Here is a 20,405-nt window from a genome sequence, read left to right on the forward strand (position 1 = left end):
AAGTGTCATTAACTGGTGCCTACATATTATGAGACGTGCTGATTTCACAGCGACTTTGGTGGGTTTGCTGGTTACCTTTTAGGGCAACTTTTTTGCTGTGCAGCTGGTATGGGCAGAATTTTTTTTTTCCTTTTTCCCAGCTCCCCATGATGCTTTTGCAAAGCCAGTGTGACATCACAGAGCTGTAGCAGCCATATTGGATAGGGATGTCACTGCCTGATCTGCCAACCTGGCTCATTTGTGTCTCGATCGTCCAGAACTTTCTGCAAGCGGATTCCACCTCACACTTTACGGCGCTGCCCGATCTGCTGTGTGCCTGTGTGCTTACAGTATATACTCGCATGCATGATGTCACTCCCCGATTTGTGCCCCACAATCATTTAAAAAAAATCTTGCAGTATTTTCATATGGTGGTGGTGGGGGGGGGGATACATTTGCTGACCATAATGAGATATTATGAAAATACTTCATTGTTCTGCATAGATTCGTTGTATGTTGTGTCTTCACTGCCGGCTTAAGTGTGTTAAGCTTAGGTCAGGTAGTGACAGGGACAGCCCCCCATATATGTGGCACTGATCCCTTACATCACAGGCTCAGTGAGTGTTAGTTAGTCTGGTGTAGTGAGAGGAGCACAGGGAGTCTTGAGTCAGCAAGCACAGTGCTAAAGCCTTTATTAATGAACCCTTACATTTTTATGTAAGGCTCAAAAGCCAGCTGATATAGTATGTGTTGTTTTACCTTGATTAATTAAGATATTGATCCATGAGGAAGCACTGACATAGGAACTTAAATGCTACCTAGAATGCATGTATACAGGCCAATGTCACAGCCTGAGAGCAAAGGCAGCTGTGTCATCAGCCAGTGACACGCAGCCACATACAGTCTGGCTTAACAATGCAGGGGCTAACCATGATAATCAGTTCTTAATCCTAGCAGCGAGAAATAATAAGTCAAATGAATTAATGCCAAAAATGTCGATTGGTTACACTGCAAATTGGTTAAATGTGTATCAGTAGATATGCTGAAACAGTTGGTGGTGATCATGTAGAAAATGACAACATTAACTTGCAATATCCTGAAGAATAACTACAACTGGGTGGCACGGTGGTGCAGTGGGTAGCGCTGCTAGCTCGCAGTTGGGGGATCTGGGGACCTGGGTTTGCTTCCCAGGTCCTCCCTTGTGTGGAGTTTGCATGTTCTCCCCGTGTCTGCGTGGGTTTCCTCCGGGCGCTCCGGTTTCCTCCCACAGTCCAAAGACATGCAGGTTAGGTGAATTGGCGGTTCTAAATTGGCCCTAGTGTGTGCTTGTTGTGTGGGTGTGTTTGTGTGTATCCTGCGGTGGGTTGGCACCCTGCCCGGGATTGGTTGCTGCCTTGTGCCCTGTGTTGGCTGAGATTGGCTCCAGCAGACCCCTGTGACCCTGTGTTCGGATTCAGCGGGTTGGAAAATGGATGAATGGATGGATAACTACAGCCGTTAACACCATCTGGTTTTTCACCACACAAATTAGTGTAGAAAGAAGGATGTATCTAAGGAAAGTAATGTAGTACATCTTCTGCGGATAACATTACACAAGGAAAGAGATCTTGATATGCCATTCATATGAAAACGTTTACAGTTTCCCGTTAGAATAGCTTTTGCAAAAACAATTAACAAATCTCAGAGCCAAACATTCGAAAAAGTCATTTTATTTAATAGAGAGAAAGAAACAATATTCACTCACAGGCAGTTATATGTTGCGTTGTCACGATGAAAGTACAAACACAGAATCAAAATTCAATGCGATATTGACGAAAATCTAATTCAAAAAATTGTTTTACAGTAAAAGTGAAAGTTTAAAAAGTATTTGTGTGTTAATTTCAAAGCCAAACAGAACGAAATCGTATTATGAAACGAATAACTCTTAACGCAACATGAGACATAATTTACTTTCAAATTACAGTATTCCGTTTTACTATTTTTTACTCTGGTTAATTACTCGCTGTAATGTAAAATAATTCTATTATGCATATGTAACAATGAAAATAAAAATCTGTTTAAATTGTACAACCGCATCCCCATACGCGAGCGACAGAACCGCAAAGAGGCTAGCGTGTAGCGCAGGCCGGGGGGTTGATGAGCGAAACGAGCAAGGGGCAAAGCCTCCTAGTAAATTTAAATGCAAAAATGTTTATATGTTGTGAAAGATCAGCCTCGACACAGACACGGACTCCAAATGTCCAAAACATGCACCTTTTATTTTCTTTTGTGCACATAACACAAACACAGTGCACAAATCAACACTAAACTCAGTCCTTCTGTTCCTTCCTTCAGCCGTCTCCTCTCTCTCTTGCAAGCTCCGTCTACTGCCACCTGAATCCGGCACCTCGAATGGAGTGAGGCGGCCCCTTTTATCCCGCCCCGGATGTGCTCCAGGTGCTCCGTGATGGTCTTCCGGCAGCACTTCCTATTGTGCCGAGAGTACTGCCCTTGCAGCCGGAAGCACTCTGGACGTACGTTGTTCCTGTTCCAGCAGCACTTCCTGGTGTGGCGGAAGTGCTGTTGTCTTTGGCTCAGGAACCACCCAGGCACCCCCTAGTGGCAGCCATGGACTCCCACAGGCCCTGATGGAATCCAAGGGGGCTGCCCTCTTGCGTCCAGGAGAATATATTGCCCCTCTCCCAGTCCTTCCCTGTTTGAGGGGTCCCGGTGGGACAAGGTCCCTGGTCGTCTACCACAAAGTGTTTATGTGCTAGCGTGCAAGTTTATTAATTTTTTCTTTTAAGTTAGAATTTGGCGAGTCAAAAGACCCAGCAGAGTCGCTATGTCCCAAAACAAAATCTTGTTTCTGCAGTTCCCTCAAAACCACAGCATCCTTGGTCCTTATAAAACAAGGGAAGTGAAAAGCAAGCGTGCCCCACACAAAATAAAAGCAGCGGCCTGTAAAATGACAGTGCCTGTCTAAGCCACTTAAAAAAGATGTTAAGCAACTCCTTTTAATAGTCAGTAGTCATAAAACCAATAACAAGGCATATTGATCCTTGATCTAAACCTCAACACACTCAGGTTGTAAAATAATCGGATACAGCTTGAAGCATCGGCATGTCTTCCTTTTCCAGAATGTAAATCAGTTTAGTCCTTAGGTGCCCATCTCTTCACAGGCGATAAAATAATAATCAGTACGGCGTGAGGCATCTCCTGGATTTTCTGCTCCTTTTTAATGGATGCTACTGTGAATGAATGATACTGGAACAATTCAGGAAAACAGGATGCGTTAATGTCTGGCCTTCTTAAGTATTACATTTATTCTGTCCATTTGAGCAAAATATATGTTTTAAAGTGACATGATGTGTTAACTGTCCATTTTTGTTTGTGTGAGCAACAAATAAAATACAGTAATCCCTCCTCCATCGCGGGGGTTGCGTTCCAGAGCCACCCGCGAAATAAGAAAATCCGCGAAGTAGAAACCATATGTTTATATGGTTATTTTTATATTGTCATGCTTGGGTCACAGATTTGCGCAGAAACACAGGAGGTTGTAGAGAGACAGGAACGTTATTCAAACACTGCAAACAAACATTTGTCTCTTTTTCAAAAGTTTAAACTGTGCTCCATGACAAGACAGAGATGACAGTTCAGTCTCACAATTAAAAGAATGCAAACATATCTTCTTCTTCAAAGGAGTGTGCGTCAGGAGCAGATAATGTCAGAGAGATAGAGAAAAACAAACAAATCAATAGGGCTGTTTGGCTTTTAAGTATGCGAAGCACCGCGGCACAAAGCTGTTGAAGGCGGCAGCTCACACCCCCTCCGTCAGGAGCAGAGAGAGAGACAGATAAAAAAATCAATACGTGCCCTTCGTGCTTTTAAGTATGCGAAGCACCGTGCAGCATGTCACTTCACGAAGCAGCTGCACAGAAGGTAGCCAACGTGAAGATAATCTTTCAGCATTTTTAGACGAGCGTCCGTATCGTCTAGGTGTGCGAACAGCCCCCCTGCTCAATCCCCCTACATCAGGATCAGAAAAAGTCAGCGCAAGAGAGAGAGAGAGAGAGACAGAGAAAAGTAAGTTGGGTAGCTTCTCAGCCATCTGCCAATAGCGTCCCTTGTGTGAAATCAACTGGGCAAACCAACTGAGGAAGCATGTACCAGAAATTAAAAGACCCATTGTCTGCAGAAATCCGCGAACCAGCAAAAAATCTGCGATATATATTTAAATATGCTTACATATAAAATCCGCGATAGAGTGAAGCCGCGAAAGGCGAAGCGCGATATAGCGAGGGATCACTGTATAAAATATATAACATTTAAAATCCACAACACCACAAAAGCAAAGAGAACAGAGGAGTGGCTTAGGGACAACTCTGGGAACGTTCTCGAGTGGCCCAGGTAGAGCCTGGATTTGAACCCAATCTGGAGAGGGCTGTCCACAGACCTGCCAAAGGGGTACGGAGTAAGGGGTCCAGATACCTGTGCCCATGGAATATTTCAGTTGTGGTCGTCTGTTGACCAAGGGGTGGGGAAGGGGTGTAAACTTCTGGCAAGCCCCGCCTCTTCTGGCTTGCCCAGGAAACATCCTTAGGAGCAGCAGAGCGAGGGACACTTCAAGAGGGGGCCCTGCTTTATTTTTCTTTTATTTACTTATCCATATTAATAACCTAAGGTCTGCGGTGGGTTGGCAATCCTGCCCAGGATTGGTTCCTGCCTTGTGCCCTGTGTTGGCTGGCATTGGCTCCAGCAGACCCCTGTGACCCTGTGTTCGGACTCAGTGGGTTGGAAAATGGATGGATGGATAACCTAAGGTTGTAAACCAGATGGGCGCAGGACGCAGGGCGCATCGAAGCGCACATGGACTGCCGCCTACAACGCGCTTCTGAAACACCACACGCAAAAGAGTCATGGCTCAAAAACGAAACATCTCAACTAACGGAAATACAAAACCGAGCCCATAGCTAACGACACAGCCACAGAGAAAACAAAAACGAGAGGATTCAGCACATATTTGAATCACATTACAGTGCGGAGTCCCCAGACGTCCAGACTACACAGCATATTTGAATCACACATCGAAGCGCACGCGCACTGCAACGAGCCCGCACGGATAAACAAAATTAATGCAGGCGCCTACAACGCGCTTCTGCTGGCGCCTACAACGCGCTTCTGAAACACCACAGGCAAAGGAGTCACGGCTCAAAAATGAAACAGCTCAACTAACGGAAATACAAATCCGAGCCCATAGCTGACGACACAGCCACAGAAAAAACACAAACGAGAGAATTCAGCACATATTTGAATCACATTACAGTATTACAGTACGGAATCCCCAGACGTCCAGACTACATAGCATATTTGAATCACATTACAGTATTACAGTAATACATTATTAACAGTCCAGCCACAGAAAACACAGAAACGACACCAGATGTAAAAAAAAACAATAAACGAATGCTCCGTATTAAACGTAAGTGCGATTATAATTCCTAACAGTAAATGACGTATAGCTAACGGAGTCACGGCTCCAAAACGAAACAGCTCAACTAACGGAAATACAAAAACGAGCCCGCATGGATAAACACAATGAACGCAGGCGCCTACAACGCGCTTCTGAAACAGCAGAAGCAAAGGAGTCACGGCTCCAAAATGACCTGTGAACTAAACCTGAGGTGAAGCGTGCACGCCAGGTTGTACATGCGCCCGAACGCGACCGCCCACACCACCGCACCAGATCCACCGCCATGGTCACTTCAGCATTGCAATTCCGCCGCCGTCAGCAAACGACTTCTCGCTGACGACACAGCCATAGAAAAACAAAAAAGAGACTGCATGGATAAAAACAATAAACGAAAGTGCCTACAACGTGCTTCTGAAACACCAGAACCAGATGAGTCACAGCTCCAAAAAGAAGCCGCTTTAGTACAAATATGTTTATTTAAGTAAATTAACTTTCCCAGGACGCACTCACCCTCCATAATATTTCATCCCTCCAAGTATCAGAGGGAACAGAAAGTGATTGCCATTCCTGGATTTGCAATTCTTTCGAGAATCGCGGGCTTGCTGGTGGTTTTGTTAATTCAATGGGGTTACTGGTCGTACCTCAGCATCTTCATATGTCTTTTTGTCTTTTTTTCTCTGCCAGGTGGTGAGATAAGATTCCCATGACCCCCAGTGCTTGCGAAAGTAGAACACAAAGAAGATGACAACAGGCGGCTGTGGATTATTTCTGACTTTTTATTATCATACTGTGGTTTCCAACACCATCAAATGTACATCAAGTATTTGTTCTTTGCTATAAGTACACAGTAAAGAGCACCACAATGGCATCTGGGTCTACTCTAAGGAGACTCTTTTAACGATCAAATGTTACAAAAACCTAAGTGTAAGGAAAAATCCAAAAATAAAGTCGGGGGCTCTATGATGCTGTCAGTCACTACTGAGACGTTCCTCAAACAGCAGCCCAAGAGCAGGGGGGGAGCAGGTCAGCTGGATGGCATTTCTGCCATTGTTCACAGTTTTGTGGATTGAGCTATGGCACAGTCCACTAGGCAGGAGTCCGCGCTCGTCTGGGTGTCTGTAGTGTGGGGAGCACAGCGTACGCATCGAAATGTCAGGCAGCTCAGCTCTTATCAGTTTGTAAAAACTGGGACATTCCCCGCAACAGTAGACACCTCAAATCTACAAAAAGTCACAGCTATCTCATGCCACTCATTCCACCATGTTGGGATTCAATGGTACAGTCTATAAGGACATGGCAGCTCACTTTCAGAAGGTGTAGTGGCTTTGTGTGGGGAGCGGGGGTCCCTGAACTCAATTGTTGGCTTTGGGGGACCCCCTGGTTGGTTTACAGAAACAAACTAAGATGATGGTTTTGCAGGACATCTCATGGGCTAGCACACTGTGAGAAGAAGTAAGATCATGGGTTTAGGGGTCCTTGTCTCATAAACCTGTAGAAGAACTAAAAAAGACTGGATGGCTTTGGGGGTCTCTGGCTGGTATGCTGAGAAGAATTAAGATGATGGCTTGGGAGGGTCCCAAGATGGTAAACTTCATGAAGAACCAAAAATGTCTGATGGCTTTTTTGGGTCCCTGGCTGGTACAGTGTGAAGTACTAAGATGATGGGTTGGAGGGGACTGAGCCCTCTGTTGGTCAACAAAGGAGAATTTTGATGACAGCTTTAGGGCTTCCTGACTGATATGCTGAGAAGAACTAACATGATTGCTTGGGTGGGGTTTGATCCCAGGTTGGTAAACTTCATGAAGAACTAAGTACTAAGGTGATGGCTTTGGTGGAGGGGTCTCCTGGTTGGTACACCAAGAAGAACTATGATGATGGCCTTGGGGTCTCTGGCTGCTGTATGCTGAAAAGAACTAAGATGATGGCTTGGGTGGGTTCAATTCCAGGTTAGTAAACTTCATGAAGAACTAAAAATGTTTGATGGGTTTTTGAGTCCCTGGCTGGAACAGTGAAGAGTACTAAGATGATGGCTTGGGGGTCTCCTGGTTGGTACAACAAGAAGAACTAAGATGATGGCGTTGGGGGTCTGTAGTTAGTATGTTGAGAGGAACTAACATGATGGGCTTGGGTGGGGCTCAATCCCAGGTTGGTAAACTTCATGAAGAACTAAAAATGTCTGGTGGCTTTTTGTGTCCCTGGCTGGACCAGTGAAGAGTACTAAGATGATGGCTTTGGGGTCTGCTGGTTGGTACAACAAGAAGAACTAAGATGATGGCTTTGGGGGTCTGTGGTTAGTATGTTGAGAAGAACTAACATGATGGCTTGGGTGGGGCTCAATCCCAGGTTGGTAAACGTCATGAAGAACTAAAAATGTCTGATGGCTTTTTGGGTCCCTGGCTGGTACAGTGAGAAGTACTAAGTTGATGGCTTTGGAGGAGGGGTATCCTGGTTGGTACACCAAGAACAACTATGATGATGGCCTTGGGGTCCCTGGCTGCTGTATGCTGAGAAGAACTAAGATGATGGCTTTGGTGGGGACGGGTGTGTCTCCTGTCTGGTATGCTGAGAAGAACTAAGATGATAGCTTGGTGGTCCCAAGTAGGTAAACCTCATGAAGAACTAAAAAGTCTGGTGGCGTTTTGGGTCCCTGGCTGGTACAGTGAAGAGTGCTAAGATGATGGCTTTGTGGTCTCCTGGTTGGTATGACAAGAAGAACTAAGATGATGGCTTTGGTGGCCTGCAGTTAGTATGTTGAGTGGAACTAATATGATGGCTTGGGTGGGGCTCAATCCCAGGTTGGTAAACTTCATGAAGAACTAAAAATGTCTGGTGACTTTTTGAGTCCCTGGCTGGAACAGTGAAGAGTACTAAGATGATGGCTTTGGGGTCTGCTGGTTGGCACGACAAGAAGAACTAAGATGATGGCTTTGGGGGTCTGTGGCTAGAATGTTGAGAATAACTAAGATGATGGCTTTGGAGGGGAGAGGAGTGTCTCCTGGATGATATGCTGAGAAGAACTAAGATGATAACTTGGCGGTCCCAAGTGGGTAAACCTCATGAAGAACTAAAAAGATCTGATGTCTGGTACAATCAAAAGTACTAAGATGATGGTTTAGGAGTTGGGGGGGGGGTCTCCTGGTTGGTACACCAAGAAGAACTTAGGGTCATTGGCTGTTAATCTTTGAAAGGAACTAAGACGCACCAACATCATTGGGGGTCCCAAACTGAATAAAAACACAACAAGCGCCTCATCATCTTTTATGTCCATTGTTGCTCTTTGGATGTCGGGAGCCAACTCGCACAATCCCAACAATCCCTGACATTTTCTACTGGGATTGCCAAAGTCTCCAGTTCCTTTCAAAATCAAATATATAAATGAAAGTGAGTACCAGCGATTTGGGAGAGGGGAACCTCTACACTTGATTCGGACCCCAGTTGCACAAATAAAGAGAGGTAAAATCGCAGTTTGCTTTTCTGTAAGGGATATCAAAAATTCAACCTGAAATGAATGCTTGATACGGGTGCGGGCAAAATTCAAAACAGCCATCAGGTTGGCTTGTCGTGTGGTGGGTGCGGCAAGGCGCTGTAATCAGTGCTGGAGGAGAAGCCTTTCCTTCCATACCCGCAGTTCTAGGTCATGGGGATTAACAACTCATAACAAAAAAAGACAGCAATCTCCGTCATCTGAGAGCTCCTGCTGGTATCAACCGGAGATGGCAGGTTTTACGCCTTATATTTTTGTGCTGAAACAACCCAATATGCTTCATTACGAAAATAGGGAGGTGACAAAAGCCCCTCTTTCATATGAAATAAAAAAAGGAAAGATTATTTATGAAGATGCAACGGTCACACATTCACGGGTCCTCTATTTTCGTCTGGAGACCGTGCAACGGAAACCTCCGACAGGCAAATTCAGCAGCGTCCGCACTTTGGTAATTTGGTACTGAATTTCAAACTAAAGACGGGTGCTGATGGCGACTTTTGTGAAAGAGTTGTTAAGGAGTTATAAAATATCCAACTACCCTCAAATTTGGACCTGGAAGGCTGCGGTCACCAGAAGATTTTATTTTGGTCCAGTTTGCCATTTAGTGCTCAACCATCGTTTCTGTGCTTCCTTTCAGGTAACTTGCCCGTGAAGACCCCCCAACTCTTATTAAACAGCTCCATCGACAGCGTTTTATTAACGAGTGTCCAATTAACAATGAGATACAAAGGGGCCAGTAGGTCACCAGCTTACTTGGTCCCATTGACATCTGTGTGAGCACATCATGGAGCATCTGAAATGGAGGAGAAGACCCTAAAGGAGTGGGTGATCACTGATCTGGTTGAGGGGCACAAATGGTGTGGACAGGATTTTTACAATGACAGGATAACCTGATGTTGTGGAATGAAAACACTAACAACACCAAAATTTGACAAGTTCAGTTTTCGGCTAACAATGGCTTCAAATTCATTGGGTTGGCCCCTCCAGGGCTGAACTTGAGCATGAGTGACGTTTCAGGGGGGCATCCTGGACCAACATGCTGCTGAACACAATGAAGATGATTCAATTCCACTGTGACCTCCACCAGTCTTCAGGATTTAGTGGGGTGTCCGGTGGTGGCGGTGGTGGTGGTTCTTATAGCCACCCCAAGGGGTCAGTAATGAGCCAGATGAGTTCTCCTCACATTTTTTAGGTGCTGATGACTTCTGTCCGCTTACACACATTCAGTGCAGTCTGGTAGTAAAGACGTCTGCTTCCTGACATAAACTGCCCCCCAATTCGCCTGAATGAGGAAGCCTTTGGCACCTGCTGCACACTGGAGCTATTTGGCAACTGTAAGGTGGCCCTAACCAGAGTCCGCCACACCCTCTTACCCTCCAACTTGTCCTAAAACACCCAGCTGACGGGGACCCACTGGGGTTCTGAATTGAGCCGCTCCAGTGCCCCCTGCAGGCTCCGGAAACACCTCTCCAGGTTGTCGTTGGTGATGGTTAGATCAAAGTAATGTCCGTACGCTCTCTGAATCCTGCCGCTCTCCTCCACCGTCCTTTTCAGCTCCGTTTCCTGCAGGGCGATCAGAGAGGAGTTCAGGCCTGATGACCTTTCACATTTTGTTTAATTCGATAATCATGACTGCGTAGGGGTGGGCTTACCGTGAGCTGCTTGGTGAGGACGCCGGCTTCAATGGCCGCTTTGTTCATAGATCGGAGCACGTCGAATTCAGGTGCCGCGATGAAGACCACGTAAGGCAGGAACTCTGATGTCCTGAGCACCTTCAGGGCCTAAAAGAGGGGAAGAGAAAGAGACGCGTTGAGAACGGCGGACTCGGGTGGCTGGCGACTCGAACGGTGATCCTTCTATGCTCCATTGTTTCAAAGCTTTGAGTGGCCCTGAGCTGGGGACGGTACACTTTTTCTGCAATTCTTGCACAGTTTGTAATATGCTTAATTGTTCATTTTCAAGTTAGATTAAACAAAGGACACGCATGAGTGATGCGCTGGTCTCAAGAGCAACTGTCTGGACTCTTAGGCAAAAGGTCACGAGCAGAAAGGAAGTCAAAATGCCCGTCGACCGAGGAAGGAAGAGAAGTCAGATGAAAACCACAAGCACGCTAAACATGAGAACAATCTGGAGGAGAAAAGGGCCATCCAGTCCCACAAGGCTCGCCAGTCCCGTCCACTTAATTCTACTAAAAAAAACATCAAGTTGAGGTTTACAAAGTTTTAAAAGTCCCTAAAGTCCTACTGTCTACCACACTACTTGGTCACTTATTCCAAGTGTTGTACGAAATTGCCGATCACAAGTTTCCAGCTGTGGCCCCGTGTTCTTGATGAATTCACTTTAAAGTCACTGTCTCGATCCACTGGACTAATTCCCTTCATCATTTTAAACACTTCACTCAGGTCTCCTCTTAATCTCCTTAAGGCTTTTAATCTTTCCTCATAACTCATCCCCTGTAGCCCTGAATCAGCCTAGTCGCTCTTCTCTGGACCTTCTCCAGTGCTGCTATGTCCTTTTTGTAGCCTGGAGACCAAAACTGCATTCAGTTCTCCGGATGAGGCCTCACCAGTGGGTTATAAAGCTTGGGCAGAACCTCCTGTGACTTGTACTGCACACATCAAGGCGCTATATAACCTGACATTCTGTTAGCCTTTATAATGGCTTCTGAAGAGAGTCTGGCAGTTGATTGTGTCGAGTCCACTACAACTCCTAAATCCTTCTCATAAGGTGGACTCTCGATTTTCAGACCCCCATTGTGTATTCTAACCTCACATTTTTACTTTCTATGCATAATTCTTTACATTGACTGACATTAAATTTCATCTGCCACAAATCGGCCCAAGCCTGTCTGCTATCCAAGTCCTTCTGTAATGATTTAACGGATTTCAAATGATCTGCCAATCCACCTAACTTGGTATCATCTGCAAACTTAACCAGCTAGTTACTTATATTCCTATCTAAATCATTTCTATATATTAAAAATAGCAGCAGCCCCAGCAGTGACCCCTGCTGGTCACCACTCTTAACATCACCCAATTCTAATGAGGTTCCTCACACCATCACCCTGTGTTTCCTGTGTCTGAGCCAATTCTGCACCCATCTAAAAACATCACCCTGAAGATATCTTCATATTAAAGTCTTGACCTGAAATCGACTCTCCAAGTGTTTTAATTGAGATGCTGCTGCGAATGCTAACCAGACAAAGCCCTTTAACTTTCTCTCCTACAGACTATTCCAACTCAGTCAACAGATTGGACGCGAGTGTATATTTTCAAAAAATAATTAAAATTCACAAATGTCAAATTAATGTAATGGTGTAGCGTTTTCCATTTAGTACAGGGGCAACGGAATTTACAAGTCACGCCTTTTTGTTTTATTAGCATTTTTCATTCTTTCCCCACCTTTTTGGAATTAGGGGAGGTACTTGGGACTGAGCACTGATTGGTCGTCAGGTCTCACCCAGGCACACAGAGCTCCACCCCTACAATTGAAGACAGAATCAAACAGTTGGATTGTGTCAGGGTGAGTCATGGATGTGTTGGACGGCGTCGCTGCAGATGTCACACTACATGACTTGTGCTTGAGCTGCTCCCATCACACCACCCACCCCCCCCAATTTGCTAAGATTATGTAGGTGAAGTCAGTGACTGCAATTCCTGGAAAAGTCGTGCAGTACTATGACAGAACTAGTCTTGGCCCCCAGTACTCCAGAAGAAAACTGGCAAGCTTAGAAAATAGACAAGAGTTTTGCATTCAAACTGAACAAAGTATAATGGATGTAACCCCCTCTCTATCTAGAGATAGATAGATAGATAGATAGATAGATAGATAGATAGATAGATAGATAGATAGATAGATAGATAGATAGATAGATAGATAGATAGATAGATAATATGAAAGGTACTATCTATATAATAGAGAAAGAGAGAGAGAGATATGAAAGGCTCTATATAACATTTATATAGATAGATAGATAGATAGATAGATAGATAGATAGATAGATAGATAGATAGATAGATAGATAGATAGATAGATAGAACCTTTCATATTATCTATCTATCTATCTATCTATCTATCTATCTATCTATCTATATAATAGAGAAAGAGAGAGAGAGATATGAAAGGCTCTATATAACATTTATATAGATAGATAGATAGATAGATAGATAGATAGATAGATAGATAGATAGATAGATAGATAGATAGATAGATAGATAGATAATATGAAAGGTACTATCTATCTATATAATAGAGAAAGAGAGAGAGAGATATGAAAGGCTCTATATAACATTTATATAGATAGATAGATAGATAGATAGATAGATAGATAGATAGATAGATAGATAGATAGATAGATAGATAGATAGATAGATAGTACCTTTCATATTATCTATCTATCTATCTATCTATCTATATAATAGAGAAAGAGAGAGAGAGATATGAAAGGCTCTATATAACATTTATATAGATAGATAGATAGATAGATAGATAGATAGATAGATAGATAGATAGATAGATAGATAGATAGATAGATAGATAGATAGATAGATAGATAGATAATATGAAAGGTACTATCTATCTATATAATAGAGAAAGAGAGAGAGAGATATGAAAGGCTCTATATAACATTTATATAGATAGATAGATAGATAGATAGATAGATAGATAGATAGATAGATAGATAGATAGATAGATAGATAGATGTGAAAGGCACTATATAATAGATAGATAGATATGAAAGGCAGTATAAAACAGACAGATAGATAGATAGATAGATAGATAGATAGATAGATAGATATGAAAGGTGCTATATAATAGATAGATAGATAGATAGATAGATAGATAGATAGATATGAAAGGCGCTATATAATAGATAGAGTCCGCTTCTCCTGTCCCCCTTTCCCACACTCCAGTCACTCTGGCCTACACCAGAATTGAGAGCCGTGCTCCTTGCCTGCGGGTTCACGTCCAGGATGCACACTTTCCCCGTGTCTACCACCTCATGGATGGAGTCAATTTTGGTGCCATACAGGTTCCCCTCGTACTCGCCGTGCTCCAGATAGCGGCCGTTCTTGATGTCCCGTTCCATCTCTGAGCGCGAGACAAACGAGTACATCTGCCCGTCCTTCTCGTCTTCCTTTGGTTTCCTAGAGGTGTCTAAGGGAGGAAGAACAACAGTTAGACACCAAACTGATCATCACTTCTATCTGCCAGCCATCGATTCCCACCAACACCTCTGCTGGAGTCCAAGGAGTGAAGAGAAAAAGGTCGCCGAGCCGCCATTATGCCGAACATTGTGCAGTCAGGATGTGTGCCCCCTGCTGGCTGCGGCAATGCATTGTAAACAAAAAGTTTGCCAGGTCAGACTGCTGCTACTAATTTACGGTTTCATCCTAAGGGAGGTGCCCCACCAGTCAATACTTAGAGGAATAAGGAAATTGTCGAAAAGCACATGAGGACATGGTCACTCTGAAGGGAAGGCGCTATATAAAATCACCTGGGCCTGTCTTTAACGTACTGTGGGACCCTGACGCAAAATGTTTAACCTGCATTATATACAACTATAAAAATAAAAAGAAGGATGCAATTATGTATCTGTGTCAGTGTCTGGAGGCCCCCATCCACGGTTGCAGGATGGCTTGCCCTTCCATTCCTGGCACATTCATGCATTCTGGGCCCACTGAGAGTTGCCGATTAGGGTTAGCCACACACACTCACATTAAATTTGTACTTGTGCCCAATGGGGCCAAGAAAGATTCCAGCACACCACCTCCCTCTAGTGGGGTAAGCAGGATCTGAAAACAAAGGAATGAAAAGAAGGATGTACGGGCCTAGCAAACGTCTTCACCTCCTTGGAGGGTCTCACATCTTCTCGTTTTACCACATTGAATTCATTTGCCGTTTTAACACTAATCAGCAGAAAGAGACTCTTTAATGTCAAAGTGAAAACAGATCTCTGCACAGTCGAGATCTAAATGATCTGCACAGTCGTCTCAATGAATGACAAAAATCCATCATCTAAGTATTCATCCCTCCCTGTCAGTACTTCATAGACGACAGCCTTGACTCTGTACGCACGATCAGCTCTGCCATTTTCTCCCCCTTCTCCTTTGCCAAACTGCTCAGCTCTGTCAGATTGCCACTCTGATGGTGAGTGACCAGCCATCATCAAGTCCTGCCACAAGCTGTCACCAGCAGGATAACGGCAAGCCATTTTTGCCTGGAAATCAGCGTGATCTGCTGTCTCATTGTGTCTAATTGTATGATGTGTGTCGGAGGTGAGGGGGGTGCTACATTGCATATTATTCATGGCTAAAGTCTTATTTTTGCAGTACATGTTTTGTAATGAAGGTGTACTCTTGTATTCATTTCAATTAGCATCATTTAAACTCTGCATGGACATATCGGGGGGTCATCTCTACTATGACAGGGTCTCCTTGTTATAAATTTAGCATGGAAGATCTCCAACTCCCCTTCTGTTACAACTCTATGTTTCTCTGACCACGGCTTTAAAGACTTCCTTGGCAATGGCAACATCTTAGACTCACATGGTATGGTGGTCCCGTATCGCGATGGGTCAGACAGCATCAGCTTGTTCTTCAGGCTTCGCCGGCCCACTCCCTGTGCACCAATCAGCACGAGGCTCTTCCTGCGGAATGGAGGCATTTTGGCCACCTCTTCATAAATCAGCAGCTCGTGCCGGTCAAACTCTGGAGAGGGAGAGGAAGAGGAAGAATACAGTCTGAGTGTGAAGGGCCTGGTCAGCCACCACCTGGGGGTCATCGTCACAGAGACACCCGAGGAGAGCTGAACACTCAGCTTTCAAATATGGACAGATATAAAAGTGCAATATAATAAACGGAGGAAAAGGACAATCTAAAACAGTCCAGCGGAGAGAAGTGAAAGGCGCTATATGATAGATAGATAGATAGATAGATAGATAGATAGATAGATAGATAGATAGATAGATAGATAGATAGATAGATAGATAGATAGATCGATCTGAAAGGCACTATATAATAGATAGATAGATATGAAAGGCGGCAACATAACAAAATGTGAGAAGCTGAAAGGGTCGAAATACTTTCTGATGGCACAATGGACAGATTCACATGAATAGCACTACAGTGCATCCAGAAAGTATTCACAGCACATCACTTTTTCCACATTTTGTTATGTTACAGCCTTATTCCAAAATGGATTAAATTCATTTTTTTCCTCAGAATTCTACACACAACACCCCATAATGACAACATGAAAAAAGTTTACTTGAGGTTTTTGCAAATTTATTAAAAATAAAAAAACTGAGAAATCCCATGTCCATAAGTATTCACAGCCTTTGCTCAATACTTTGTCGATGCACCTTTGGCAGCAATTCCAGCCTCAAGTCTTGTTGAATATGATGCCACAAGCTTGGCACACCTATCCTTGGCCAGTTTCGCCCATTCCTCTTTGCAGAACCTCTCAAGCTCCATCAGGTTGGATGGGAAGCGTCGGTGCACAGCCATTTTAAGATCTCTCCAGAGATGTTCAATCGGATTCAAGTCTGGGCTCTGGCTGGGCCACTCAAGGACATTCACAGAGTTGTCCTGAAGCCACTCCTTTGATATCTTGGCTGTGTGCTTAGGGTCGTTGTCCTGCTGAAAGATGAACCGTCGCCCCAGTCTGAGGTCAAGAGCGCTCTGGAGCAGGTTTTCATCCAGGATGTCTCTGTACATTGCTGCAGTCATCTTTCCCTTTATCCTGACTAGTCTCCCAGTTCCTGCCGCTGAAAAACATCTCCACAGCGTGATGCTGCTACCACCATGCTTCACTGTAGGGATGGTATTGGCCTGGTGATGAGCGGTGCCTGGTTTCCTCCAAACGTGACACCTGGCATTCACACCAAAGAGTTCAATCTTTGTCTCATCAGACTAAAGAATTTTCTTTCTCATGGTCTGAGAGTCCTTCAGGTGCCTTTTGGCAAACTCCAGGCGGGCTGCCATGTGCCTTTTACTAAGGAGTGGCTTCCATCTGGCCACTCTACCATACAGATCTGATTGGTGGATTGCTGCAGAGATGGTTGTCCTTCTGGAAGGTTCTCCTCTCTCCACAGAGGACCTCTGGAGCTCTGACAGAGTGACCATCGGGTTCTTGGTCACCTCCCTGACTAAGGCCCTTCTCCCCTGATCACTCAGTTTAGATGGCTGGCCAGCTCTAGGAAGAGTCCTGGTGGTTTCGAACTTCTTCCACTTACAGATGATGGAGGCCACTGTGCTCATTGGGACCTTCAAAGCAGCAGAAATTTTTCTGTAACCTTCCCCAGATTTATGCCTCAAGACAATCCTGTCTCGGAGGTCTACAAACAATTCCTTTGACTTCATGCTTGGTTTGTGCTTTGACATGAACTGTCAACTGTGGGACCTTCTATAGACAGGTGTGTGCCTTTCCAAATCAGGTCCAGTCAACTGAATTTACCACAAGGTGGACTCCAATGAAGCTGCAGAAACATCTCAAGGATGATCAGGGGAAACAGGATGGACCTGAGCTCAATTTGGAGCTTCATGGCAAAGGCTGTGAATACTTATGTACATGTGCTTTCTCAATTTTTTTATTTTTAATAAATTTGCAAAAATCTCAAGTAAACTTTTTTCATGTTGTCATTATGGGGTGTTGTGTGCAGAATTCTGAGGAAAAAATGAATTTAATCCATTTAAGAATAAGGCTGTAACATAACAAAATGTGGAAAATGTGATGCGCTGGGAATACTTTCCGGATGCACTGTATATGATACTGAGACAGAGTTTTATCGATCCTCTATTAGAAGACCTCACCTGCGTTCTTTGTGGTGAGGTACATCATCTTCTTCTTCTTTTTTCCACTGATGCCACCACACAGGGCACCTGCAAGTCAAGAAAAAAAAATGAACTGCTGTAAGAAAGCTGAACATATTTGATCCATCCATAAATTTGTTCTCTTAACAAATGTTGGGATTGCAGGATCATGGGTGACAGGTCACAGCCAGAAGCGCACGGCCACATGGGTGTCAACAGTACAGACAGTTTGCAATTGGTTGGGAATTGAGAATAAGTCAGATTCCTGGAGAGAAACCCCAGGGGCTGTGGGAGAGCAGGCAGAAGGCACCAGTTGCCCTTTAATTCACATCCTCAAAGCTAATTCTAAAGAGGGGTTACAGGGGTCGTGTGATGGCCATTTTCTATCCAAGTTTGCAGATAAATTCTCAAAGACTATCTAGCGTTTACTGAACCTCTGATACCTGCTTTTTTTTTTTTTTTGTTGCTCACATCTTTCCTGGTCCTCTGTTTAAAAACAGCCTATGTGATTTGTGAGGCAGCACACAGGTAATGTGTCTAAGATAGACTGGAGGGGGGCCTTTTCTGGGCCAGCGAGTGAAGGTTCTAGACTATTTGCTGACTGTATGTTGCAGCTCTCACACCGTCTGCCATGTTTGGAACTCCACATCACAACAAGAAGTTCAGTCTGCCTTTAATTATCTATTTATTTATTTATTTTGGAGTGTTCTGCTTATTTAATAATGAGCTCACTAGTGGTACTGACACTATTGGCCACATTCTTTCACATTACACTGTCATTTGCATCCATAATTAGATAAGTTTGGAAAGGCACAGGAAAGGCATTAGATAGATAGATAGATAGATAGATAGATAGATAGATAGATAGATAGATAGATAGATAGATAGATAGATAGATAGATAGATAGATAGATAGATAGATCTGAAAGGCACTATATGATAGATAGATAGATAGATAGATAGATAGATAGATAGATAGATAGATAGATAGATAGATAGATCTGAAAGGCACTATATGATAGATAGATAGATAGATAGATAGATAGATAGATAGATAGATAGATAGATAGATCTGAAAGGCACTATATGATAGATAGATAGATAGATAGATAGGAAAGGCACTATATAATAGATAGATAGATAGATCTGAAAGGCACTATATGATAGATAGACAGACAGACAGACAGACAGACAGACAGACAGACAGACAGACAGACAGACAGACAGATAGATAGATAGATAGATAGATAGATAGATAGATAGATAGAGCTTTACTTGTCCCCTTGGTGGAAATTTGGCTTTTAACAGAAGCCCTTTAATAAATAAATAAACAAACAAACACACACACACACACCACGAATGCCTAAAAAGAAACCCGCTGTTATATTTCCAGTCAGAGTTGTACCGAGGATGTCGGCTCAGTACGGCTGTGAAAACAGTAGGGCTACACGAGAAGTATAATAATTGGGTAGAAAGATTTAGCTACTGACGATCTGGTCGACCACCAGTCCACCACCATGGCGCACACAAACCCAATGCCTTCATCACAGAAACCCGACGGATTGCGTTGTCCGCTTTTAGGCACATTTGGAAATTATATCAGCTCCGGATCTGCACATACCATACTATGCGATGACTTGGAGTACCATAAAAGTTGCGCAAGATGGATACGCAAACAGCTTACTAATCTACAGAAGCCAATATCCTTGGGTGAATTTCAGCAGGTTTCACTCTCTTCACCTAAAGAAATCTAACTACGGTGAGTTGTTCAACAATGGGGTAATCCCGCAGCGGCGCATCCATGTTCATTTAACTTTGGCCTCAGCAACAGTAACGGCACAGCGCTATGCTGTACGTGTTCGAACTACCCATAAGCCCCCGCGAGCGCGTTGTACTGCCTCAGCTTCTATCCCTTGCGGCTGCCCTGCGTAATTTTTAAATTGTCTTTGTATGAACGCACAAATTGCGAAAAGAAACGGAAAGCCGTCGTTATTTTTAAAGCCAGCCACAAGATGGCAGTGTGGGCCTACAAACGGAAAGTTAAGCCATTCCAACGGAGGCAACTTCAAGATATGAGATGGGAGCTGTAGGGTCAACACACCAGTGGGTTCTCCTTCACATTTTTTTATATAAGAATATTTCAGACATTCTTAGTTACAAGCTGAGGAGAGCGTGACAAACCCTGACTAAATCATGCCAAAGGAAGAAATTCAGCGTGGACAATCCTGAGGTTATTTTTTAAACTGGTAATAGTAAATTACCTATTTTTCCATCTATCCATTTCACAAACCTTTTTTGTCCATTTAAAAAGTCACATAATTACTGGGGTCCATCTGGTTCTGTCACCTTCTCAACAGCTTTTCTCTCAGGCTTTTAATGCTCCACCAATTCAAGGGTTTACCAAAATGTGTGACGAGCACAAACTACCAGTGACAGGGGATCTCGTAGGCAAAAACAATCTGAGGATTGAATGGGGTTTAAAGGAAAATGGAGAGAATTGTTGAAGCAAACAGAGAGGCCACAAGCAGGCAAATCAACATTAGTGTGCAGAATGTCACGTCAGGACACATCACAACAACCAAATGCAATCAGTGGTGACAGTGTTTGCAGTGAAGTAAGCCTCCATTGGACACAGACGTATCAAAAGTAAACCACTGGAGTGGAATAAAATTGCTTA

The 20,405-nt window shown here is 43.8% G+C and overlaps 1 protein-coding gene and 1 long non-coding RNA gene across 2 annotated transcripts in view; one reads left to right on the forward strand and one right to left on the reverse strand.

The window, feature by feature from the left end:
* Positions 1-20,405, forward strand: part of LOC127530171 (uncharacterized) — a 178,409-nt gene that overhangs the window by 126,171 nt on the left and 31,833 nt on the right. The window lies entirely within an intron of this gene.
* The window catches only part of LOC114664816 (MAGUK p55 subfamily member 2-like), a 60,715-nt gene continuing 49,829 nt past the window's right edge, over positions 9,520-20,405 (reverse strand). The window contains exons 8-12 of the mRNA XM_028819099.2: positions 17,729-17,797; positions 15,464-15,625; positions 13,870-14,072; positions 10,568-10,696; positions 9,520-10,478 (exon numbers count right to left, since the gene is read on the reverse strand). Coding sequence (XP_028674932.1) covers positions 10,302-10,478; positions 10,568-10,696; positions 13,870-14,072; positions 15,464-15,625; positions 17,729-17,797 — 740 coding nt within the window. The 3' untranslated portion in view covers positions 9,520-10,301. The remainder of the gene's footprint in view (positions 10,479-10,567; positions 10,697-13,869; positions 14,073-15,463; positions 15,626-17,728; positions 17,798-20,405) is intronic.

Source organism: Erpetoichthys calabaricus, chromosome 14, assembly GCF_900747795.2.
Source record: "Erpetoichthys calabaricus chromosome 14, fErpCal1.3, whole genome shotgun sequence".
Classification (NCBI taxonomy): domain Eukaryota; kingdom Metazoa; phylum Chordata; class Cladistia; order Polypteriformes; family Polypteridae; genus Erpetoichthys; species Erpetoichthys calabaricus.